Source organism: Pimephales promelas, chromosome 3 (assembly GCF_988280905.1).
Source record: "Pimephales promelas chromosome 3, fPimPro1.hap1.1, whole genome shotgun sequence".
In the NCBI taxonomy this organism is placed as follows: Eukaryota; Metazoa; Chordata; class Actinopteri; order Cypriniformes; family Leuciscidae; genus Pimephales; species Pimephales promelas.
In genome coordinates, this window is record NC_142771.1 from 40,133,668 (window position 1) to 40,160,050 (window position 26,383).

At 41.3% G+C, this 26,383-nt stretch overlaps 1 protein-coding gene across 1 annotated transcript; it reads right to left on the reverse strand.

Moving 5' to 3' along the window:
* Positions 1-202: 202 nt before the first annotated feature.
* On the reverse strand, positions 203-25,901 carry LOC120462961 (kelch-like protein 24). The gene is made up of 11 exons (XM_039651699.2): positions 25,764-25,901; positions 23,769-24,043; positions 22,321-22,647; positions 19,470-19,613; positions 9,910-10,096; positions 9,168-9,314; positions 6,827-6,955; positions 5,563-5,739; positions 5,191-5,337; positions 4,360-4,525; positions 203-1,000 (listed from the first exon to the last, which is right to left on the reverse strand). Exons 2-11 carry the CDS (start codon positions 24,024-24,026, stop codon positions 829-831), a joined length of 1,854 nt encoding a protein of 617 aa, XP_039507633.1. The 5' UTR covers positions 24,027-24,043; positions 25,764-25,901; the 3' UTR covers positions 203-828.
* Positions 25,902-26,383: the final 482 nt, after the last annotated feature.

Consider the following 26,383-nt stretch of genomic DNA (forward strand, 5'->3'; position numbering starts at 1 on the left):
TTTTCTTCGAGTCATTTCTTTCATTCAACAAATAAAAAAAGATTTGTTCATTTTGATTCGTAATTCATTTTCGACTGAAGAAAGAAAGACATGGATATCTTGGATAACATGAGGGTGAGTAAATCATCAGCAAACATTTTTTTTTTTTTAATGTAAACTACTCTAACTTCCAGAAATCCAAACAAATAATGAGACGAGAAAAGATGGTAAAAATCGAAGCTGTAATTCAGGTTCATTCATCATACAGTGGACAATCAAGTTACACACGGTGCATTGTGGGATACAGCACTCAGTCGCTGTACCCTGCTGCAGATTTTGGCAAAAGTAGTAGGTCATGTGGGTATACATAATGAAATAAATCACACACTGTGCACAATACGCAGACTATTCACGGTTCGGATGAATGTCAGTCGACATGTTTCAGTGTATCTGTGCTAGTTACTCGGTACAACAGAAAACATCCCATAATAAATACACACAAAAATCACCATACAAAAAAAGTACAAAACATTTACACCACAATACTTCATTAGAAAACAAATCAGTACTTGATTACAAGTCACAATCGTGAGGTGCGCGGCGTAACGTCACATTAAACTGATACTGTGGAGACTCTGAAACACACAAACACACTTACGATCACCACAGATACCATCGATCCGTCGACCCAGCCTCACGTTGGGTCGCGCTGGAGGCTGTAGCTTATGACATGAGTGTTTTCTGAAGTGCTCGGGTCAGGCCGTCTCCGCTCACACGGAAGCGTTCGCTCTGAGAGCCGGAAGCCGTCGGTCCCGGGCCGCTTCTGCTGCCGGTGTGGTCCCGTTGCTCTCAGTCCACGGGGAACTCGGTCTCCAGGGCGGTCCCGGGACGGGTGTGCGTGTGTGTGTCCTTCAGGAGCCGCAGCGACACACAGCTGAGCCAGCTTCGGCTGGTGGGCATCTCCCCCACGAGCTCCCAGCTGTCCGAGTCCTCGCAGTACCGCTCGATAGTGTCGTGATACCTGTGTGTGTGTGGGGAGGGAAGTCAGAAGGGCTGTCAAAATGTCTTATTTCTTTCCTTAATATTAGCAAAATTCGAATCGCACTCGAATTCTGAAAGTAAAATGTAACCTTACAGGGAAAAAGGACTGTGTTGTCTCGTATGTCCACAAGAGGGCGCAACAGGCAAATATAACCCAAATCAAAGTAACATCACATCCTCTATTGAAATTAAATGACATTCACTTTTTAACGTTCATTCGTTTTTGAAACATTTGTGATGGCGCAGTGGATAAGACACATGCCTTTGGTGTGAGAGACCCAGGTTCGAATCCACTGTGAGACACCAATGTGTCCCAGAGCAAGACCTTAACCCCTAGCTGCTCCAGAGGCGTGCGACTTCGGACATATATAGCAATTGTAAGTCGCTTTGGATGAAAGCGTCAGCTAAATTAATGTAAATGTTATATAAAATATATTTCCTGTAATTTCGTTCAAAAATGTCCATACAAGGAAAAACAAGGTTACAAAAGTGCATAAAACTGTGTAAGAGCATCAGTAACCTGAGAAAACACCACATCCACTCACTGCACATCTACATATAGGGCTGGATATCGTAACAAAACGTTCAATACCGATACCTTGATTTCGATACCGGTTCCTGAACGATACTTTTTTCGATACCAATTTTATGTAACCAGCTTTAACAATATAATATTACCTTTTTTTTCAGGTTGTTGACTTTTTCACACTCATATTTTGAGTATGTAAAAAAGCACCAATGCTAACGCTTTCTATGTTTCCTAATAATTTAACAACATGTATTATTTACGCTCATTGTTTCTGCCTTATCTTAAAGGATTAGTTCACTTTTGAAAAAACTTTTGCTGATAATTTACTCACCCCCATGTCATCCAAGATGTCCGTGTCTTTCTTTCTTCAGTCGAAAAGAAATTAAGGCTTTTGATGAAAACATTCCAGGATTTTTCTCCATATAATGGACTTCAATGGGAATCGGATGGTTCAAGGTCCAAAAGATAGTGTTATAACTGTTTCAGATGCAGCTTCAAATGTCTTTAAACGACACCAGACGATGAATAAGGGTCTTATCATGCGAAACGATCGGTTATTTCAAAGCTTATTCCAAAAATGTAACTTTTCTAAGGACAAATGCTAGCCTTGCTCCATTCTGTGAGGCGCGTTTGTAACGTCACGTAATACGTAATTACGTTCAAAAGGTCACGGGCGACGTAGCCGAAAGTACAGAATCAAAATCGTCCGACATCGTTGTTTTACCTTTTAATTCCTTTTTTGTAGACGGCGTTTGAGCTAGTTTGCACGTTCAACCTATGCGTTCAACTTGTAAACACTGACTCTGTACTTTCGGCTACGTCGCCCGTGACCTTTTGAACGTAATTACGTACTACGTGACGTTGCAAACGCGCCTCACAGAATAGAGCAAGGCTAGCATTTGTCCTTAGAAAAGTTACATTTTTGGAATAAGTTTTGAAATAACCGATCGTTTCGCATGATAAGACCCTTATTCATCGTCTGGTGTCGTTTAAAGACATTTGAAGCTGCATCTGAAACTGTTATAACTGTCTTTTGGACCTTGAACCGTTTGGTTCCCATTGAAGTCCATTATATGGAGAAAAATCCTGGAATGTTTTCATCAAAAACCTTAATTTGTTTTTATTTGTACACTTGAAGCATTTGAAAATAGCCTAAACAATGCAACAAAACGAAAATAAACCTATACGCGGTCCTATAATACAGCCTATTATTAGGATTGTTTTTAGGCTATTTGGGTTTTTTGTGTGTTGTTTTAAAACGCCTTGATCGTCAGGGCGAAAGTTAACCCATAGCTTTGAAAGTAAAGAAGAATATAAAGCCTGTATAAACGAGAGCTTTTGTTGGGATTTTTCATTATGTTGCAGATAGCAGTTACATTTTTTGCAGCGTGTGGTGTGGTCAGGTGACTGTTACTATAGACCAAGCACAGACCTCCTCACTTTGCAGTTTAAAAATCTCTTAATTTTCAGAGAATTGTATTATTCTTATAGTTTTATTTATTTGTGATGTTTTTTTCGTTGTTGTTTTATAAATGCTCAATGACAATTGTTTAAAAAATGTTTAATCAAAACACTTTTTTTTTTTGGTCGACTAAGGATTTCTTTGGTTGACTACAGCCCTAAGTTTCGTTTAAAAGTAGACATATTTTGACCGTCTATTGGCCTATTTCTCATCTCATATATGCTGAGTTTCGCTTCATTTGTGCCGCGCTCCAGTTCTTGCAGTCGAAGACAGATAAACTTTCTACTCTCAAGTGTCTGTGCGCTCATCAGATTTAGCGTGTTACCGGTCTTGGCGGCAATTATCTTGTCGAAAATATGGCATCGCGTGCTTCTGGCATCGAGACGAGATTAACGACTTAGGTACCGAAATTTGGTACCGAAAAACAAGACATGTTTCGATACTCGGTAGTACCGAGGCAATTCGGTCGGTACCTAAAAGTACCGAACTCGGTACCCAGCCCTATCTACATAAGGCTCGTCTAAAACGCCAGACGGTCCACTTGATCTGCAGCGAGGTTACGTCAGCCGGAAGCGTTTATCCACCAGTTTTTTTCTTTAAATTGCCAACGCACCGCGCTGTACTGGATAGGCTAATCCGCCGCCTGCTGCTTTCTAGTGGTCCTGAAGCCTTGATTGGCTTGTTCAGGTGTGTGTGAGATCAGGGAAAGTGGACTTCGAGGGCCAGACTTGAGAACCCCTCCTATAGTCACATTTTTTTCGGCAAATATTCACGAGCAAAATCCAGTCATTTCAATAGGAATCCCTGCGGATGGGAATTTCACAAGAGGGTGAATCAATTCCCCATTTAAATTTAAAGTCTGTATTTGTGTTTTGTTTTTATGTGCATAAAAAGTATTCTCATCGCTTCATAACATTATGGTTGAAGCACTGGAGTCAAATGGACTATTTTAACGATGTCTTTACTACCTTTCTGGGCCTTGAAAGTTGTGATTACATTGCAGTCTATGGAGGGTCAGAAAGCTCTCGAATTTCAACACCAATATCTTCATTTGTGTTACGAAGATGAACAAAGGTATTATGGGTTTGGAACGACATCAGGGTGAGTAATTACTGACAGAAATTACATTTTTGTCTGAACTATCCCTTTAAAGATCCGGATCTCGGTTTGACACATTAAGTCTGTAGCGGCCCGAGGCGAAGTCGACCTTCAGTAGTGGGGTTTCTTTTAAAAACTGTTTTCAGTCAAATAAAAATAAATAAAAAGAGACATATAGGTGTGAAAACATTGCCAAATGTGGTGGGAAAGTTCGAGAATTTCCCAGGACGAGTGTAGCATCATCCCTCACCTGTCCCATCCCTCCTCTCCTCCTAAAACGTAGATCTTGCCGTCCACCACGGCCACGCCGGGCCGGTAGCGCCGCTCCTTCATGGGCGCGCACATGGTCCACTGGTTGGTCTTGGGGTCGTAGCACTCGACCTTATCCGTGTTCTCGGTGGACGCGTGCCAGCCGCCTGCAGGGGAACATCTGTCAGACACACTGCAAACAATGCTCTAACTCACTATCTATGTCTGCTTCCCAGTCCAAATACTTAAAAGATTATTATTTAAAGATTTAATAGAGGATATTATGTCTTGTTTTACAGGGGAATTAATCAAAATGAAGTGAGTTTGTGCTTAAAACGGATAAATTATCTGCCAATGGGGTAAAAAAGAAAAAAAAACTAGGGCTGTCAAACGATTAATCGCGATTAATCGCATCCGAAATAAAAGTTTGTGTTTGCAATAAACCTATATACATTATATACATTAAAATAATTCTTAAATATATACAAGCATGTGTGTGTATTTATATATATAAAATAATTATACACAGTGCACCCACATATATTATGTAAACACAAACTTTTATGTTGGATGCGATTAATCGCAATTAATCGTTTAAGCCCTAAAAAAAAAGTAATTCTAACAGAAACGAGATTATTTCTCTCACCCCATTGGCTGATAATTTTGCTTGTTTTATGCAAAAACTCACTTCATTTTGATTTATATCCCCAGAAAACAAGACTTTAGTCCTACTTTAGTGAATGCATCTTGATTTCAGAAATGTTTGCCGTCTGGACTGAGAGAAAGTGCACAGGACGAGACTTGTGACTCAGCTCAAGCTCTCCATATTCACCGATGACGTAGATCTTGCCCTTCAGGATACAGGCGGCCGATCCCGAGCGGGCGATCTGCATGGGCGCCACCTCCGCCCACACGCAGCTCTTAGGGTTATACACCTGCGCCAAGTCTGTGCCGTCGCCATCTTCTAAAACAGCTCCTCCTGTGTGATTTTAAGGGAAACGCTATCAGTAGGGGCGCAACCATAGAAGAGAAACATCTAGGATGACGTGGGGGAGTGAATTTTAATTCAGAATTGAACTACTCCTTCAAAAACACACTTCTGAAATGGTTTGATCGCCTTGTAGACATTTATTTTCAGTCGTGTTTTACTCAAATGTTCACTGTACGACTGTGCCTGGAGCTTGTGTCGGAGGAAACCTGCTACCTGTCACATAGAGCAACCCATCCAGCGCCACCACAGCCGGACTGGTGACCGCCATCTTCACCGACTCCATGAACTGCCATGTGTTTGTGTGAGGGTTATAGCACTCGACCGAGTCCAGGCGAGAACGGCCCTCCCAGCCGCCCACAGCAAACACATACCCGTCCAGCATCACCAGCCCTGGAGAACAACACCTCAGTTAGCAAACAAGAGGGTCTATATATATATATATATATGTGTGTGTGTGTGTGTGTGTTCCATTGCAAGTTGGATGTGGGATATTTCTACTGGTCATCAGATCATGAAAGCATTTAATTGCCTGATATTTTTGAAAATGGGAAGAAAAAGAAGAAGGGCAACGCTACAATGATCTTTGCAGGTGTACAATCAAAAACACAGATGGTCTGGAAGGTGTGTGTTTATCCATACAGACGACTGTGGTCGCTGGAAGTATGAACCGCTTTTAACCCTCTCAAAATGGTGCTCTATGGTCATTTTTGGACTGAAAAATTTAAGTTTTTCTTTTTTTTTTTACTTTACTTTATCGGAATGGTACGAAACTTTGTAAAGGTTTTGGCACTTGCTATGTGAACACACAAAACAAATTATGAGTATGATTCAAAAAGGTTGAATAGTACTGGAAAAGAAAAGTCACTTGTGCGCCTCACGGTCAAAAATGTCCGCATTGGAAATGAATGGGAGACGAATGTTACCTAGTGGAAACTTTTGGTACTGCAGCCAAACAACTCGTTTTTTGAGATATCACGCTCAAATTTGAAACAACTTGTTTAGAGTAAGTAAAAACTTTTTTTTTGTTTTGTGGAAAATGTAAATTTCACATAAATATTTAAAATAGTATTTTTGTACATTTTCCATAACAATAAACATAAAATTGTGTAACTTTTGTTCACTTCAGCAATAATTTCCCAAGAATGGTCTTTGAATGAGTCTGTGCTCTAAAGCATTCAATATTTATGACAGTTTAAGTTTGATATTTAAGGTCTATGCTCAAAGTGTGAATAAATGGATTATAAATACAGTGCAATTATAATTTAGTAGCATAAAATCCCCTAAAAACACAAAATATTCAATAAAAAAACATCATCAAACTAAAATATAGTAGAATCCTCTCATTGAAAAACATGTTTTGCACCAGATTAAACATGTGACCCTTTGCCTCGTGTCGTTCATGATTTCTGGAGCTGAAGGGAACGCAGCACGAGCTGCTCTGTTGCAGAAGTCTGTGCAGATGTGGTGTGTGTGTTACCCAGTTCTGATCGAGCCACGTTCATGGGCGCCATCTCTAACCAGGAGTCGAAACACGGGTCGTAGCGCCACATCTCTCGACTGGCCGAACCATCTGGAAACTCACCGCCAGCCAGGTACAGCATGGAGCCTGAACACACACACACACACACTAATTAACTGGCACCTCAGTTCTTCAACAACTCATTTTCACTACCAACAAAAAGTTGTGTTTTTGGTCAGTATGTTTTTTAAAAGGAATTTTAAATTCAGCAATGATGCATTAAATTAATCAAACGCGAGTCTTAATACTGTTATAATACAAAAAAAAGATTATTATTCTAAATAAATAGCAGTTTTTTCTTTTTTCTAGTTGTGCATCACACAGAAATATGAAGGAAGAGGAGCCTTCATGACTATAGGAGATTAGAGATTAGGTTTTGTTTTGAAAGTTGTACTTTTATTCCACAAAACTGATTAAAAGTGACAGTAAAAATTTATTTTTGTACAACATATTTTTATTTTTTTTTAAATATGGTTCTTTTGAACTTCCTATTTATCAAATAAATAAATTCTTTTCATCTTTAAAGGGTTAGTTCACCCAAAAATGAAAATTAAGTCATTAATTACTCACCCCAATGCTGTTCCAACCCCGTAAGACCTTCGTTCATCTTCGGAACACAAATAAAGATATTTTTGATTGAATCTGAGAGCTGGATCAGTCCTACATAGACTGCCTAAGGGACTGGCTCTTGACGGCCCATAAAGTCATTAAAGAAGAGGTTTAAATATTCCATGTGCCTACAGCGGCTCAATTATAAGTTTATCAAGCGACGAGACTACTTTTTGTGCGGAAAAAACATAAATAACGACTTTATTCCACTATTCCATTACTTCCTTATGGGCGCATGCGCGAGAACTGAGACGAGGACGTTCTCATTCGTCTACTTCTTGTTACCGCTCGGCTGCTCACCGCTTAGGAGTTTTACCGCCCCCTACCGTATAAGATGATGTGCTGATATAGCTGGAAGCGCAAAACTTTCTGTTTACAAGCAGAGGAAGATGCGCGCTGTACATACGCTTTTCAATTAGCGTATTTTCCGCACTATAAGGTGCACTTAAAAGCCTTTAATCTTCTCAAAAAACGACAGTGTTCCTTATAATCCGGAGCGCCTTATATATGGATCATCATTTTATACGGTAGGTGGCGGTAAAACTCCTAAGCGGTGAGCAGCCGGTAACAAGAAGTGGTCGAATGAGAACGTCCTCGTCTCAGTTCTCGCGCATGCGCCCATAAGGAAGTAATGGAATAGTGGAATAAACTCGTTATTTATGTTTTTTTTCGCACAAAAAGTAGTCTCGTCGCTTGATGAACGTATAATTGAGCCGCTTTAGGCACATGGAATATTTAAACCTTTTCTTTATGACTTTATGGGCCGTCAAGAGCCAGTCCCTTAGGCAGTCTATGTAGGACTGATCCAGCTCTCAGATTCAATCAAAAATATCTTTATTTGTGTTCCGAAGATGAACGAAGGTCTTACGGGGTTGGAACAGCATGGGGGTGAGTAATTAATGACTTAATTTTCATTTTTGGGTGAACTAACCCTTTAAATAAATGTATTTTATGTATATATATATATACTGTATATATATACTGTATATATATATATATATATATATATATTGAGCAGTACTGTTTTTGACACTGATTTAAACACTAAAGCACAGTAATTGGTGAAGATCTTGTGTTGTTAATGCAAGAGTCCAGCACTCTGTAAAGTCTCCTCCAGCACATCCCCAAAACTTTCGATGAGTTTAAGATCTGGACTCGAAGTCGTCAGTTCATGTGTGAAAATGATTCTTCACGCTCCTCACAACCATTCTTTCACTCCATCTATTAGAGTTAGAAGAACTGTTGCCAAACATATAACATGCTAGAAACATAATAATAACTGCAATGATGACTCGTAAGCATTTGCCTATTTATATCAAATCCATTTATTTTTTTTTTGGACTGGCTGTGTATAATCCCACTGCATTACAAACGATATCAATGATGCTTTCGTAGAGCATTTGTACAGAAAATACAGGCGGGCGAGCGTAACATAACAAGCAAAGCGCGCGTTTTTGAAGCAATAAAGCCCGCAAATGTCCTTGGAATTCGCTTCAACCTCTCCGAAACTTTATGAAAGATTATTTTACTGATGGTTTGAGTTTTGTGTGAGGGATTGGAAGTAAGCAGAATACGTGTGTTTCTATAGCACAAACATCGTCATCACGCATGTCAAAAGCTAAGCTCAGAGTCGCCCCCGAATGGTTGCAGAGAGGATCGCGATGCCGGATCTTTCTCCTCTGCTACTCACCGGAGACGACGAGGCCGTGTTTGCTGACGGCGAAGGGCAGGCACGCCAGACTCTTCCACTGGCTGGTGAGCGGGTCGAAACTCTCCACGCTGCGCAGGACAACCTTATCGTCCTCTCCTCCTACTGTCACAATCACCTCAGCTGTGCCTAAAACACACACACACACACACCACTGCATGAGTACGGTCATCTCCAGATCAAAGCTTGGGATTTCTTTGGACATTGCATAATTCCCATACGTCCATGCGTGTTATTTCAGAGTGTCAATGACTTTACTACCATTGCAAAATGTGGAAAGCGGTACAATTCTAAAGAGCATTTGTTTGGACAGAAGATGTGATGAGAAGCTGAAGTCCGCGGTGATGTCATTAAAATCTGTTTTAGCGGAGGTGAGAGGCTAAGCTTTGAATGCTTATATCTCCTAAATGCAAATTTTGTTTTGAAACACACACCAGCTTATTCATAACCTTAGGGCTAACATATTCATACTTAAAGCTAAAAAACTTAAATTTTGATTTCAGGAGGCCTTTAATGACCAGTTTCTCCTCTATTTGTGTGCCAAATTTCATAAAACCGCTTTCCTGCAAGTTGGAGGAAGAATTTGGTGCTTGGCCCCTAAACTCCTGAATCGTAAAGGAATTGTCAGGGATGTAGCTGTAGAAACCAGTAAGTGTGGGGATTCTGCGCACAGAAGGTGTGGTCGCAGGACAGGTCTAGATGCTCATAGGCAGTGTGGGATCACCTGTGGCGCGTCGGGGCCGAGCCCGGGGCCCGTACAGCTCTCCTCTGCGGTCCTGCAGCAGCAGATAGTCCTTGGCTTCAGAGATCAGCTTCTGGCACTTCAGAGACTCCTTCACGACATCCAGCGTCTCCACCACGTCATGGATGTAGTACGGACTGATGAGCGGCAGACGGATGTGCTCGAGAACCTGCGAAACACACTCACAGTCACACGGGTTCAGGGATGAACCTGCGAAACAAACTTACAGTTTTCGATAAAAACTTATTTTGTGTGTAAAAAAAAAATTGGAGGGTTTTGGAACGACATCAGGAAGAGTAAATGATGAGAGAATTTTCATTTTTGGGCAAACAATTATTTTATGACCACACATTATGATAATTATGATAATTGTGATGTTCCTGTGACATTCCTGTAGATTCAGACTGGCTTACATTCCCATGAGATCTGCAATGAGCTTTTCTCAAGAGCGGCAACTAAGGTCTTTAAAAAAACTGCATAGCAACCATATGCAAACACAGCTATCCGATCCTATCCAATCAGGGCTATTTTAGCGTTTCTCCCACAGTCCTGTGAAGAGACAGTTCTCTTCATAATCACCACCTGTAAAGAGCATGTGACCTTTCACAGGCTTAGTTCATCAAACACACAAAGGCGGCTAATCCCAAACATCTGCAGAGATCATGACACACAAACCCCCGGCTCCCCTGGAAACATGTCTCAAAAACACTGTCCAACCAGTTTATTTCCTATATGAACAACTTATCCTACATATAAAAATAAAGGGTCACAGCTATACCATAGAAGAACCATTTTTTGGTTTGCTAAAGAACCTTTCAGTGACTTAAGTTCTTAAAGCTACAATATGTAAGATATTTGTAATATATCCCAAAATCAATTGACAGTGTGATATATTTCCTGCAGTTGTGCACTTACGATATCTCAAAAGTTCCCAAAGATTTTTAATTTCAGAGAAACTCCTGTCACTGACGTAATATCCGCGTTATCCCTGGTTTCCGCTAGTAGTACTGCCATAGTAACCATGGCGACGGACGTGGACAACTGCGTAGAGCATAACGTCTAGCAACACGCTGTTGTTGTTTCGTTCAAACATTGTGGACCATGGCAAGATGATCATGGAGATAAACTTCTGGTCATGTGTTTCCTGTGTGCGTGAATTACTTTTTATTTCTTACCAAATTCTTAATTTCTCAATTATTTTGACCAAATCAATTTAAAAATGAAAAAAAAGGTTGTGTAAGAAATAAATTATTTAATTAGTGTTATTATAATATACAGTATTTGGCCACAGACAGGTTGACACAAAATTCAACTAGCTCACTACAATAGTAAAGTACAAAATAGTTCACACAAACATAAAAAAAAAAAACTTGCCTAAAAATAACAAAATAATTTACTAAAGCAATCCTAAATGAATATGACTTTTTTCTTTCAGCCAAACACAATCACGAGTTATATTAAAAAAATATCCTGGCTCTTCCAAGCTTTAAAATGGGAGTGAATGGTAACCGTTAGTGATGGGGACCGCCTATGCCGAGTCCGAGTCGAGACCGAGTCTTTGAAGGGTCGAGTCCGAGTTGAGACCGAGTCCGTTGGTTTTCAAATACAGTCGAGTAAGAGTCAAGACCGAGTCTTTGAAGGGTCGAGTCCGAGTCAAGACAGAGTCTTTGAAGGGTCGAGTCCGAGTCAAGACCGAGTCTTTGAAGGGTCGAGTCCGAGTCAAGACAGAGTCTTTGAAGGGTCGAGTCCGAGTCAAGACCAATTCTTTGAAGGGTCGAGTCCGAGTCAAGACAGAGTCTTTGAAGGGTCGAGTCCGAGTCGAGACCGAGTCTTTGAAGGGTCGAGTCCGAGTCGAGACCGAGTCCGTTGGTTTTCAAATACAGCCGAGTCCGAGTCGAGACAGAGTCTTTGAAGGGTCGAGTCCGAGTCGAGACCGAGTCTTTGAAGGGTCGAGTCCGAGTCGAGACCGAGTCCGTTGGTTTTCAAATACAGTCGAGTCTGAGTCAAGACCGAGTCTTTGAAGGGTCGAGTCCGAGTCAAGACCGATTCTTTGAAGGGTCGAGTCCGAGTCAAGACAGAGTCTTTGAAGGGTCGAGTCCGAGTTGAGGTCGAGTCTTTGAAGGGTTGAGTCCGAGTCAGGACCGAGTCTTTGAAGGGTCGAGTCCGAGTCGAAGTCGAGTCCGTTGGTTTTCAAATACAGTCGAGTCCGAGTCAAGACCGAGTCTTTGAAGGGTCGAGTCCGAGTCGAAGTCGAGTCCGTTGGTTTTCAAATAAAGTCGAGTCTGAGTCAAGACCGAGTCTTTGAAGGGTCGAGTCCGAGTCGAGACCAAGTCCGTTGGTTTTCAAATACAGCCGAGTCCGAGTCGAGACCGAGTATTTGAAGGGTCGAGTCCGAGTCAAGACCGAGTCTTTGAAGGGTCGAGTCCGAGTCGAGACCGAGTCCGTTGGTTTTCAAATACAGTCGAGTCCGAGTCAAGACCGAGTATTTGAAGGGTCGAGTTCGAGTCGAGACCAAGTCTTTGAAGGGTCGAGACCGAGTCCGTTGGTTTTCAAATACAGCCAAGTCCGAGTCGAGACCGAGTCTTAGAAGGGTCGAGTCCGAGTCCAGACCGAGTCCGTTGGTTTTCAAATACAGTCGAGTCCGAGTCAAGACCGAGTATTTGAAGGGTCGAGTTCGAGTCGAGACCAAGTCTTTGAAGGGTCGAGACCGAGTCTGTTGGTTTTAAAATACAGTCGAGTCCGAGTCAAGACCGAGTCTTTGAAGGGTCGAGTTCGAGTCGAGACCAAGTCTTTGAAGGGTCGAGTCCAAGTCAAGACCGAGTCTTTTAAGGGTCGAGTCCGAGTCGAGACCAAGTCCGTTGGTTTTCAAATACAGTCGAGTCCGAGTCAAGACCGAGTCTTTGAAGGGTCGAGTCCGATGGTTTTCAAATAAAGCAGAGTCCGAGTCGAGACCGAGTCTTTTAAGGGTCGAGTCCGAGTCGAGACCGAGTCCGTTGGTTTTCAAATACAGTCGAGTCCGAGTCAAAACCGAGTCTTTGAAGGGTCGAGTCCAAGTCGAGACCGAGTCCGTTGGTTTTCAAATACAGTCGAGTCCGAGTCAAAACCGAGTCTTTGAAGGGTCGAGTTCGAGTCGAGACCGAGTCCGTTGGTTTTCAAATACAGTCGAGTCCGAGTCAAGACCGAGTCTTTGAAGGGTCGAGTCTGAGTCAAGACAGAGTCTTTGAAGGGTCGAGTCCGAGTCAAGACCAATTCTTTGAAGGGTCGAGTCCGAGTCAAGACAGAGTCTTTGAAGGGTCGAGTCCGAGTCGAGACCGAGTCTTTGAAGGGTCGAGTCCGAGTTGAGACCGAGTCCGTTGGTTTTCAAATACAGTCGAGTCTGAGTCAAGACCGAGTCTTTGAAGGGTCGAGTCCGAGTCAAGACCGATTCTTTGAAGGGTCGAGTCCGAGTCAAGACAGAGTCTTTGAAGGGTCGAGTCCGAGTTGAGGTCGAGTCTTTGAAGGGTTGAGTCCGAGTCAGGACCGAGTCTTTGAAGGGTCGAGTCCAAGTCGAAGTCGAGTCTGTTGGTTTTCAAATACAGTCGCGTCCGAGTCAAGACCGAGTCTTTGAAGGGTCGAGTCCGAGTCGAAGTCGAGTCTGTTGGTTTTCAAATACAGTCGAGTCTGAGTCAAGACCGAGTCTTTGAAGGGTCGAGTCCGAGTCGAGACCAAGTCCGTTGGTTTTCAAATACAGCTGAGTCCGAGTCGAGACCGAGTCTTTGAAGGGTTGAGTCCGAGTCAAGACCGAGTCTTTGAAGGGTCGAGTCCGAGTCGAGACCGAGTCCGTTGGTTTTCAAATACAGTCGAGTCCGAGTCAAGACCGAGTATTTGAAGGGTCGAGTTCGAGTCAAAACCAAGTCTTTGAAGGGTCGAGACCGAGTCCGTTGGTTTTCAAATACAGCCAAGTCCGAGTCGAGACCGAGTCTTAGAAGGGTCGAGTCCGAGTCCAGACCGAGTCCGTTGGTTTTCAAATACAGTCGAGTCCGAGTCAAGACCGAGTATTTGAAGGGTCGAGTTCGAGTCGAGACCAAGTCTTTGAAGGGTCGAGACCGAGTCTGTTGGTTTTAAAATACAGTCGAGTCCGAGTCAAGACCGAGTCTTTGAAGGGTCGAGTTCGAGTCGAGACCAAGTCTTTGAAGGGTCGAGTCCAAGTCAAAACCGAGTCTTTTAAGGGTTGAGTCCGAGTCGAGACCAAGTCCGTTGGTTTTCAAATACAGTCGAGTCCGAGTCAAGACCGAGTCTTTGAAGGGTCGAGTCCGATGGTTTTCAAATAAAGCAGAGTCCGAGTCGAGACCGAGTCTTTTAAGGGTCGAGTCCGAGTCGAGACCGAGTCCGTTGGTTTTCAAATACAGTCGAGTCCGAGTCAAAACCGAGTCTTTGAAGGGTCGAGTCCAAGTCGAGACCGAGTCCGTTGGTTTTCAAATACAGTCGAGTCCGAGTCAAAACCGAGTCTTTGAAGGCTCGAGTCCAAGTCGAGACCGAGTCCGTTGGTTTTCAAATACAGTCGAGTCCGAGTCAAAACCGAGTCTTTGAAGGGTCGAGTTCGAGTCGAGACCGAGTCTTTGAAGGGTCGAGTTCGAGTCGAGACCGAGTCTTTGAAGGGTCGAGTCCGAGTCGAGACCGAGTCCGTTGGTTTTCAAATACAGTCGAGTCCGAGTCAAGACCGAGTCTTTGAAGGGTCGAGTCCGAGTCAAGACTGAGTCTTTGAAGGGTCGAGTCCGAGTCGAGACCGAGTCCGTTGGTTTTCAAATACAGTCGAGTCCGAGTCAAGACCGAGTCTTTGAAGGGTCGAGTCCGAGTTGAGACCGAGTCTGTTGGTTTTCAAATACAGTCCAGTCTGAGTCAAGACCGAGTCTTTGAAGGGTCGAGTCCGAGTTGAGACCGAGTCTGTTTGTTTTCAAATAAAGTTTAGTCCGATTCAAGACCGAGTCTTTGAAGGGTCGAGTCCGAGTTGAGACCGAGTCTGTTGGTTTTCAAATACAGTCGAGTCTGAGTCAAGACCGAGTCTTTGAAGGGTCGAGTCCGAGTTGAGACCGAGTCCGTTGGTTTTCAAATACAGTCGAGTCCGAGTCGAGACCGAGTCTTTGAAGGGTCGAGTCTGAGTTGAGACCGAGTCCGTTGGTTTTCAAATACAGTCGAGTCTGAGTCGAGACCGAGTCTTTGAAGGGTCGAGTCCGAGTTGAGACCGAGTCCGTTGGTTTTCAAATACAGTTTAGTCCGATTCAAGACCGAGTCTTTGAAGGGTCGAGTCCGAGTTGAGACCGAGTCTGTTGGTTTTCAAATACAGTCGAGTCCGAGTCAAGACCGAGTCTTTGAAGGGTCGAGTTCGAGTTGAGACCGAGTCCGTTGGTTTTCAAATACAGTCGAGTCAGAGTCAAGACCGAGTCTTTGAAAGGTCGAGTCCGAGTTGAGACCGAGTCTGTTGGTTTTCAAATACAGTCGAGTCCGAGTCAAGACCGAGTCTTTGAAAGGTCGAGTCCGAGTTGAGACCGAGTCTGTTGGTTTTCAAATACAGTCGAGTCCGAGTTAAGACCGAGTCTTTGAAGGGTCGAGTCCGAGTTGAGACCGAGTCCGTTGGTTTTCAAATACAGTCGAGTCTGAGTCAAGACCGAGTCTTTGAAGGGTCGAGTCCGAGTCAAGACCGATTCTTTGAAGGGTCGAGTCCGAGTCAAGACAGAGTCTTTGAAGGGTCGAGTCCGAGTTGAGGTCGAGTCTTTGAAGGGTTGAGTCCGAGTCAGGACCGAGTCTTTGACGGGTCGAGTCCAAGTCGAAGTCGAGTCTGTTGGTTTTTTAAATACAGTCGCGTCCGAGTCAAGACCGAGTCTTTGAAGGGTCGAGTCCGAGTCGAAGTCGAGTCTGTTGGTTTTCAAATACAGTCGAGTCTGAGTCAAGACCGAGTCTTTGAAGGGTCGAGTCCGAGTCGAGACCAAGTCCGTTGGTTTTCAAATACAGCCGAGTCCGAGTCGAGACCGAGTCTTTGAAGGGTTGAGTCCGAGTCAAGACCGAGTCTTTGAAGGGTCGAGTCCGAGTCGAGACCGAGTCCGTTGGTTTTCAAATACAGTCGAGTCCGAGTCAAGACCGAGTATTTGAAGGGTCGAGTTCGAGTCAAAACCAAGTCTTTGAAGGGTCGAGACCGAGTCCGTTGGTTTTCAAATACAGCCAAGTCCGAGTCGAGACCGAGTCTTAGAAGGGTCGAGTCCGAGTCCAGACCGAGTCCGTTGGTTTTCAAATACAGTCGAGTCCGAGTCAAGACCGAGTATTTGAAGGGTCGAGTTCGAGTCGAGACCAAGTCTTTGAAGGGTCGAGACCGAGTCTGTTGGTTTTAAAATACAGTCGAGTCCGAGTCAAGACCGAGTCTTTGAAGGGTCGAGTTCGAGTCGAGACCAAGTCTTTGAAGGGTCGAGTCCAAGTCAAAACCGAGTCTTTTAAGGGTTGAGTCCGAGTCGAGACCAAGTCCGTTGGTTTTCAAATACAGTCGAGTCCGAGTCAAGACCGAGTCTTTGAAGGGTCGAGTCCGATGGTTTTCAAATAAAGCAGAGTCCGAGTCGAGACCGAGTCTTTTAAGGGTCGAGTCCGAGTCGAGACCGAGTCCGTTGGTTTTCAAATACAGTCGAGTCCGAGTCAAAACCGAGTCTTTGAAGGGTCGAGTCCAAGTCGAGACCGAGTCCGTTGGTTTTCAAATACAGTCGAGTCCGAGTCAAAACCGAGTCTTTGAAGGCTCGAGTCCAAGTCGAGACCGAGTCCGTTGGTTTTCAAATACAGTCGAGTCCGAGTCAAAACCGAGTCTTTGAAGGGTCGAGTTCGAGTCGAGACCGAGTCTTTGAAGGGTCGAGTTCGAGTCGAGACCGAGTCTTTGAAGGGTCGAGTCCGAGTCGAGACCGAGTCCGTTGGTTTTCAAATACAGTCGAGTCCGAGTCAAGACCGAGTCTTTGAAGGGTCGAGTCCGAGTCAAGACTGAGTCTTTGAAGGGTCGAGTCCGAGTCGAGACCGAGTCCGTTGGTTTTCAAATACAGTCGAGTCCGAGTCAAGACCGAGTCTTTGAAGGGTCGAGTCCGAGTTGAGACCGAGTCTGTTGGTTTTCAAATACAGTCCAGTCTGAGTCAAGACCGAGTCTTTGAAGGGTCGAGTCCGAGTTGAGACCGAGTCTGTTTGTTTTCAAATAAAGTTTAGTCCGATTCAAGACCGAGTCTTTGAAGGGTCGAGTCCGAGTTGAGACCGAGTCTGTTGGTTTTCAAATACAGTCGAGTCTGAGTCAAGACCGAGTCTTTGAAGGGTCGAGTCCGAGTTGAGACCGAGTCTGTTGGTTTTCAAATACAGTCGAGTCTGAGTCAAGACCGAGTCTTTGAAGGGTCGAGTCTGAGTTGAGACCGAGTCCGTTGGTTTTCAAATACAGTCGAGTCTGAGTCGAGACCGAGTCTTTGAAGGGTCGAGTCCGAGTTGAGACCGAGTCCGTTGGTTTTCAAATACAGTTTAGTCCGATTCAAGACCGAGTCTTTGAAGGGTCGAGTCCGAGTTGAGACCGAGTCTGTTGGTTTTCAAATACAGTCGAGTCCGAGTCAAGACCGAGTCTTTGAAGGGTCGAGTTCGAGTTGAGACCGAGTCCGTTGGTTTTCAAATACAGTCGAGTCAGAGTCAAGACCGAGTCTTTGAAAGGTCGAGTCCGAGTTGAGACCGAGTCTGTTGGTTTTCAAATACAGTCGAGTCCGAGTCAAGACCGAGTCTTTGAAAGGTCGAGTCCGAGTTGAGACCGAGTCTGTTGGTTTTCAAATACAGTCGAGTCCGAGTTAAGACCGAGTCTTTGAAGGGTCGAGTCCGAGTTGAGACCGAGTCCGTTGGTTTTCAAATACAGTCGAGTCCGAGTCAAGACCGAGTCTTTGAAGGGTCGAGTCCGAGTTGAGACCGAGTCCGTTGGTTTTCAAATACAGTCGAGTCAGAGTCAAGACCGAGTCTTTGAAAGGTCGAGTCCGAGTTGAGACCGAGTCTGTTGGTTTTCAAATACAGTCGAGTCCGAGTCAAGACCGAGTCTTTGAAGGGTCGAGTCCGAGTTGAGACCGAGTCTGTTGGTTTTCAAATACAGTCGAGTCCGAGTCGAGACCGAGTCTTTGAAGGGTCGAGTCCGAGTTGAGACCGAGTCCGTTGGTTTTCAAATACAGTCGAGTCCGAGTCGAGACCGAGTCTTTGAAGGGTCGAGTCCGAGTTGAGACCGAGTCCGTTGGTTTTCAAATACAGTCGAGTCAGAGTCAAGACCGAGTCTTTGAAGGGTCGAGTCCGAGTTGAGACCGAGTCCGTTGGTTTTCAAATACAGTCGAGTCCGAGTCAAGACCGAGTCTTTGAAGGGTCGAGTCCGAGTTGAGACCGAGTCCGTTGGTTTTCAAATACAGTCGAGTCAGAGTCAAGGCCGAGTCTTTGAAGGGTCGAGTCCGAGTTGAGACCGAGTCCGTTGGTTTTCAAATACAGTCGAGTCCGAGTCAAGACCGAGTCTTTGAAGGGTCGAGTCCGAGTTGAGACCGAGTCCGTTGGTTTTCAAATACAGTCGAGTCAAGAGTCAAGACCGAGTCTTTGAAAGGTCGAGTCCGAGTTGAGACCGAGTCTGTTGGTTTTCAAATACAGTCGAGTCCGAGTCAAGACCGAGTCTTTGAAGGGTCGAGTCCGAGTTGAGACCGAGTCTGTTGGTTTATCTATCATATTGCAGCTTTAATAGAACCTCTTTTTAGTGTGAAGAACATCTCATTCCATTATAAAAAAAAATCTTTTGTGCAAAGGAACGGTTCCACTGATGTTCAAAGTTCTTAATGGAACCATCGATGCCGATAAAGAACACTATATACAAGAGTGTAACCAGCTGCAATAATAACATGCTCATGACATTTCCCCATTCCATTTACATTGGAAGTCCATTTTCCCAAAACTTTCCCAGTTTGAGAAGTTATAAACACATCGCAGAAGTAATCCATATGAATCATGCGGGTTTAATCCGAGTCTTCTTGAGAGAAACTTTAAAATGACAAGATTATATCTAGGCTAATATTCACATGTAGCCTAAACATTGATCAATGCAAATGAGCACATCAAACATGCTAAACAGAAGCTCAAACGTATTTGCCTGATGCACGATAAATATGGATTACTTTCATGATGTTTTTATGAACTTTATGGTGGTTTCACATTTCAGGTTTAATTAAAAATATCTTCATTTGTGTTTCATGATGTGGGTGAGTGAATGATGACAGAACTTTTGAGTGAACTATCATCAAATGTTTTGAAATCATCAGATTGCCTGTGATTTTGCTGCATTGCATATTCGTAAATTGCATATTTCCATATTTTTAATTTATTATTATATATTTGTTAAATGTTGAATTTATGTTTTAAATAAGATGAGTGTTCAAAGACATTGAGCATCCTCAAAGAGTCTATAGCAACTGCCCCATGAGTGTGATGGCATTACTAAAAGCCCACGGAGAGCTATCGCTGGTCGGAGGATATTAATATGAGTTATGACTGACCTTCTCGAAGCTTTGTCTGCGCGAGGAGCTTTTCTCCAGCCAAACGATGGCCGCCTCGAACACAGTCTCCTCTTTCGGCACGTTCAGATCATCACTGGAAATGATCTCGGTCAATTTATCGGCACAAAGAGAAAGGAACTCCTCCTGTAGGGTGAGAAAAGAGAGATTATATATATATATATATATATATATATATATATATATATAATATATATTATATATATATATATATATATATAAATATATATATATATATATATATTATATATATATATATTTATATATATATATATATATATATATATATATATATAATATATATATATATATATATATATATATATATATATATATCCATAGTATAATGTATAATGCATATCTAAAAATATCTATGACATTTATGATTTAAAAATGAAAGTCAATGTTGAAAATCATGTCACATCTTTCTAATACTGTAAACTTCAGTAATCATCACTGTTTTCTACACATTCTAGGTTATATTTTAACTTACAATAAGATTACACATACACAGATAGTGCAAATACTATTACAGGATACTGTGAAAATGTATAATTACAGGTTTGCTGATGTTTGTTGCATCAAAGATTTATTTTTACACATTGTTTTTTGCAGCGTTTTTGGACCAAACACAACTTTTGGAAATCTGTTGAGAGTATGAATACAACGGCCAATCAGAAGCGTTTGGATGAATAATTAAAAGGTTCTTGGTTTGTTTTTGACTAAAAGAAAATGCCGTTTCTCCACACTCTTAGTTATTTGACACTAATAATTATTATTACAATATCAAGGGCAATAACCAACTATTTGTCATAATATTGTAACCCTTCCCCTGTAATGAGGTCCTTTTTTCATTCTATGTATTGAATTTTTTTAATTACATGAATATCATAACAATAATATAAAATAAAAATATAAGAATAATAATGATTATTCTTTTATGGTTATTTCTATAGAAAAAAAATATATATATATATATATATATATATATACATTTGATGCACTTTTATGATGGATAGATACACTTTTATGAGGGATAGATGCACTTTTATCATGGACAGATGCACTTTTATCATGGATAGATACACTTTTATCATGGACAGATGCACTTTTATGATGATAGATGCACTTTTATCATGGATAGATGCACTTTTATCATAGATAGAGGCACTTTTATGATGATAGATGCACTTTTATGAGGGATAGATGCACTTTTATCATGGACAGATGCACTTTTATCATGGATAGATACACTTTTATCATGGACAGATGCACTTTTATGATGATAGATGCACTTTTATCATGGATAAATGCACTTTTATCATGGATAGATACACTTTTATGAGGGATAGATGCACTTTTATGATGGACAGATGCACTTTTATCATGGATAGATACACTTTTATCATGGACAGATGCACTTTTATGATGGATAGATGCACTTTTATCATGGACAGATGCACTTTTATGATGATAGATGCACTTTTATCATGGATAAATGCACTTTTATCATGGATAGATACACTTTTATGAGGGATAGATGCACTTTTATGATGGACAGATGCACTTTTATCATGGATAGATACACTTTTATCATGGACAGATGCACTTTTATGATGATAGATGCACTTTTATCATGGATAAATGCACTTTTATCATGGATAGATACACTTATGATGGATAGATGCACTTTTATGAGGGATAGATGCACTTTTATGATGGACAGATGCACTTTTATCATGGATAGATGAACTTTTATGAGGGATAGATGCACTTTTATGATAGATAGATGCACTTTTATGATGGATAGATGCACTTTTATCATGGAAAGTTGCACTTTTTTGATGGTTAGATGCACTTTTATCATGATAGATGCACTTTTATCATGGATAGATACACTTTTATGATGGACAGATGCACTTTTATGATGGATAGATACACTTTTATCATGGACAGATGCACTTTTATGATGATAGATGCACTTTTATCATGGATAAATGCACTTTTATCATGGATAGATACACTTATGATGGATAGATGCACTTTTATGAGGGATAGATGCACTTTTATGATGGACAGATGCACTTTTATCATGGATAGATGCACTTTTATGAGGGATAGATGCACTTTTATGATAGATAGATGCACTTTTATGATGGATAGATGCACTTTTATCATGGAAAGTTGCACTTTTTTGATGGTTAGATGCACTTTTATCATGATAGATGCACTTTTATCATGGATAGATGCACTTTTATGATAGATAGATGCACTTTTATCATGATAGATGCACTTTTTTGATGGTTAGATGAACTTTTATGATGGATAGATAAACTTATGATGGATAGATGCACTTTTATCATGATAGATGCACTTTTTTGATGGTTAGATGAACTTTTATGATGGATAGATAAACTTATGATGGATAGATGCACTTTTATCATGATAGATGCACTTTTTTGATGGTTAGATGAACTTTTATGATGGATAGATAAACTTATGATGGATAGATGCACTTTTATCATGATAGATGCACTTTTATAATGAATAGATGCTCTTTTATCATGAATAGATGCACTTTTTTGATGGTTAGATGCACTTTGAGCGACTTCAAAACAGAAACAGCCATTCACTGCCATTATAAAGCTTGGAAGAGCCAGGGGGACATTTTTTAATAGAACATACTGATTGTATGACATCTGAAAGAAGGACGTCATATACAAATATGATGACTTCAAGGTGAGTAAATCATGGGCTAATTTTCATTTTTGGGTGAACTATCCCAAGGTGTGCATGGCTTCAGGATCAGAAGTGTGCGTGTGTGAAGTGTGACCTGTTGGCAGACGCTGCTGAAGTGCTGCTGGATGTACTCCATGCTGCGCCGCTCCAGCTCCCGGCACGAGTGCGCCTCGGCGAAGCAGTGGATTCCCACGCAGTTGATCTCGTCCATCTGGCGCTCCATGAAGCGGCAGCAGGCCTCGCGCACCGCCAGCACGTCCAGCAGGTTAGCGGCCGCCAGCAGCGCCTGCACGTTAGCCTTGGAGATCACCACCTCTGCCGTGTAGGCGTAGTTCACCAGCATCCCGATCATCTGCGGCTCCACCCCGTTGATGGCCACGCGCTCCTGACGCGACTCCATCAGGTCGGTGGAGAACATGGCCTGTGTCGACAACACAACACAGCTTTAGGATTTAAATATCTTTCCAATAGTGAAAACTTCACTGTTTTCAAGGGGTGGGGGAAAAATCGGTTCTGTTCAGAATCGCGATATTTTGCACACGCAATTATATCGATATAGTAGCCCAATATTTAAAGTATTGCAATATTTAATTATAAATTATCTGTTTTACTTTCAGGTTTTCTGTATTGGTTTTGTGGGAGGTTAATTATATTTGTGTATTATTATATCCACAAGGTGGCGCTAGTAGCTATGTTTTGTTGTCGTCCATTCAGCAGCAAAAATGTCTTCACTATCAAACCGGTTTGATGCGAATTCGCGTCTGCCGCCCGGAAGGGTCCGGTGGACACAAATACCCGAGTACTCGTACTCGGCCGACATAAAAAAATGGCCGCCAACGGATTTCGATTCTACGTGTCTACCGCATCTAGTTTGACGCTTGACCACTTTGTGTTAATTTGCGCGTCAAGAGTGAAACTGACGCGCATAAAAACAAAAGTTTGAAGCGAAATTTACGCACAGTTTCACTCTTGACGCGCGAATTAACACAAAGTGGTCAAACGTCAAACTAGACGCGAATTTGACACACTATTCGCGTTCGGTGTGAACGCAGCATAAGTTAGTTGAGCAGTCTCATTTTTTTGCAATGACTTTGAATAATATGAGGGACATGAATCGCAATATATCGCAGAATCGAATCGCAATACTTGCTTTATCGCAATTTGTTATTAATCGCCATAATATTTAATCGTGGCCCAAATATCGCAATACCCTCGAATCGTCACATTTTTGCCGATTCCCACCCCTACTGTTTTCTACACTGTAAGCCTGAATAAGTTGGCAAAACTCAAATAATTCGAGGTAATCAGTCACATACATTTTTTTGAGTAAAGAAATTGTACGTTTAAGCAAGCAGAACGTCCTATAGCATCAATTTTGATTAATTCCCCTGTAAAACAGGACATAATATCTTATGTCATTTCACTCATCTAGTAAATACATCTTGATTTAAGAATTTTTAGATATTTTGACTGGAAACAAGACAAAAATACTACGTAAGAAAAGCATTTTTTGCAGTGCCCTCAGCTTGTCTCTGTCATTACCTGGAAATATGAGCTGAAGGAGGCGAGGACGATGCGGTGACAGGGGAACTCCTGTCCTCCACAGCACAGAGTCACGTCACAGAAGGCCTTATTGAGCCTCAAGCTGTTCAAGCCCTCCAGGACCTTGTTGGGATGCCGAGCCTCCACAAACACGTAGTCTTCGCTGTCCAGAGAGGCCAGCGGGAAGCCCGAGTCCTCGGCACACGGAGACGCAGGGAGACTGGCGCTCGACGGCAGGTTCACTGCCATTATCTCCATCGCAACGGTCCGTCAGGCTGAGAGAACAACAGAGAGAGAACAACGTGATTACAGCAATTGTATAATAATGACTTCATATCAATTGAAAGGCTACTATTTGTTCTTAGTTTCGGCATAGGAACTGTCAAAAAGCTAATGAAATATTGGGGCAAATTATCTAAAAAAACTGAAATCTTGTTCATTCGTTCATTTTATCAATGCAACCAATTTTATAGAAATAGTAGGACTGGGCAATGATTAATCTCATCCAAAATAAAAGTTTATGTTTACGTAATATGTGTGTGTGTGTGCTGTGTATAATTGTTTTTTTTTTTAATATAAATACACACACATGCTTGTATATATTTAAGAAATATTTTCATGCATATACTTTATTTAGATTTATGTATAATTTATATTATATATAAATATAAATATTTTACATGTAAATGATTTATTTTTTCTTAAATATACAAGCATGTGTGTGTATTTATATATATATTATACACAGTGTTAATTATACACAGTGCACCCACATATATTATGTGAACACAAACTTTTGTTTTGGATGCGATTAATCGCAATTAATCATTTGACAGCCCTAATATTTATATATAATTTATATTATATATAAATATTAGGGGTCTAACAATATATCATGTCACAATATATCGCAATACAACATTGCAAAAATATGTATCGAGGATATTTCATCCAAAATAAAAATTACTGTGTGAGAAACAATTCAAGTTTAGTGTCAGTGATATATTAAACTACTACTATATATAATGTTACATATAATGTATAATAATAAAATGGGGGAATATTTGTGGGTTCTGATAATGTCAAATGTCGGTTACCAGTAAAAATGGCCAACATTATTTTAAATATATCTACTCAGTAAAAGAGTGCAAGCATTTTCGTCTAAAATAATTCAGTGTTTTCAGCTTCAGAATCATGAATATTGTTATTCTGGTATGTCTCTATTGTCCTGTGCTTTGAGTTTCTAGCAACAAGTCCAAGACTATACATTTACACCCACGGTGTAAAACTATATGTAGCATTTTAATCTTTTATCATATTTCTTAAAGTATCGCAATAATATAATTGTGAGTTCAGTCTCGTGATATGTATTGAATCGTGACATGAGGGTATCGCTACGCACCTAATATATAAATATCTTATATACAAATAAAAAATGTTTCTTAAATACATACATGCATGTGTGTATGTGTGTATTTAAACAAATGAATTATTACACACACATTAATGTAAACACAAACTTTTATTTTTCATACGATTAATGTTGCCCAGCCCTAAAAAATAGATACTAATATACCAATATCTAAATGTAAAATGTATTATAAAAATATATTTCAATATGTAAATTAAGGTATAAATATATTATAATAATGACAGCAGATTAATGTTTTGACGTGCAAAAACAACCTGTCAAATTACATCAAATGTCGCTTCAGTTCAGCTCATGGATCAGCCGCTTGTTTATTACTCCTGAATTAATACAAAGGAATACAATAATTCATGGTGGTGCTGTATTAATTTAAAGATGATTAGAGGTTCAACAGGCAGAAATGTTGAAGTACACACTGATAAAGTGATGTAAGGGGAGTTGACTGGTTAATGCAGTTGGTAAATAAATGCCTCCGATAATTCACTCGAATGCTGAGTGACAGTAAAGGCGAAGTCACTGGAAGCGATAAAGACACACACGTGAAAACAGCAGCAACATGATCTTACCGAAACACATGTCTGAGTTGAAATCAGCTCAAATTGTCCATTTCGTCTTCACCTGCGTGTTTATGAAGAGTCGTGACGCCATGTCTTCTTCTGTGAGGACAGTCCGAGTGTGAACATGCGGCATCAGCGACTCCTCTCGATCTGGAGGAGTGGAGCAGCGCCAGCATCTCACACTCATTCATAACCATTATAACCATATAACCAGCGTTTACAGTCTACAGGTCCTTCTCAAAAATGCATATTGTGATAAAGTTCATTATTTTCTATAATGTAATGATAAAAATTAAACTTATATTTTTTCATAGTTCCAGGTAAACTCATACATTTTAGATTCATTGCTCACCAACTGCAATATTTCAGGTGTTTTATTGTTTTAATACTGTTGCTTTTGGCATACAGCTCATGAAAACCCAAAAATTCCAATCTCAAAAAATTAGCATATCATGAAAAGATTCTCTAAATGAGCTTTTAACCTAATCATCTGAATCAACTAATTAACTCTAAACACCTGCAAAAGATTCCTGAAGGGGGTTGCCGGACGAGAAGCGCGCGTCTAGGACAACTCCAGGTATCGCACACCGGACGCGCACTTTCTCATCAGTGTATGGCCAGCAATATTA

What these genes read in the sequence shown, in the direction of transcription:
- LOC120462961 (XM_039651699.2), bottom strand. Translation starts at nt 24,026, where the DNA reads ATGGAGATAATGGCAGTGAACCTGCCGTCGAGCGCCAGTCTCCCTGCG. An exon ending in TCAGCAGCGTCTGCCAACAG is followed by an intron (nt 19,614 to 22,320) that starts GTCACACTTCAC and finishes CTCACCCTACAG; the next exon opens with GAGGAGTTCCTTTCTCTTTG. An exon ending in CGTGGCTCGATCAGAACTGG is followed by an intron (nt 5,740 to 6,826) that starts GTAACACACACA and finishes GTTGTTCTCCAG; the next exon opens with GGCTGGTGATGCTGGACGGG.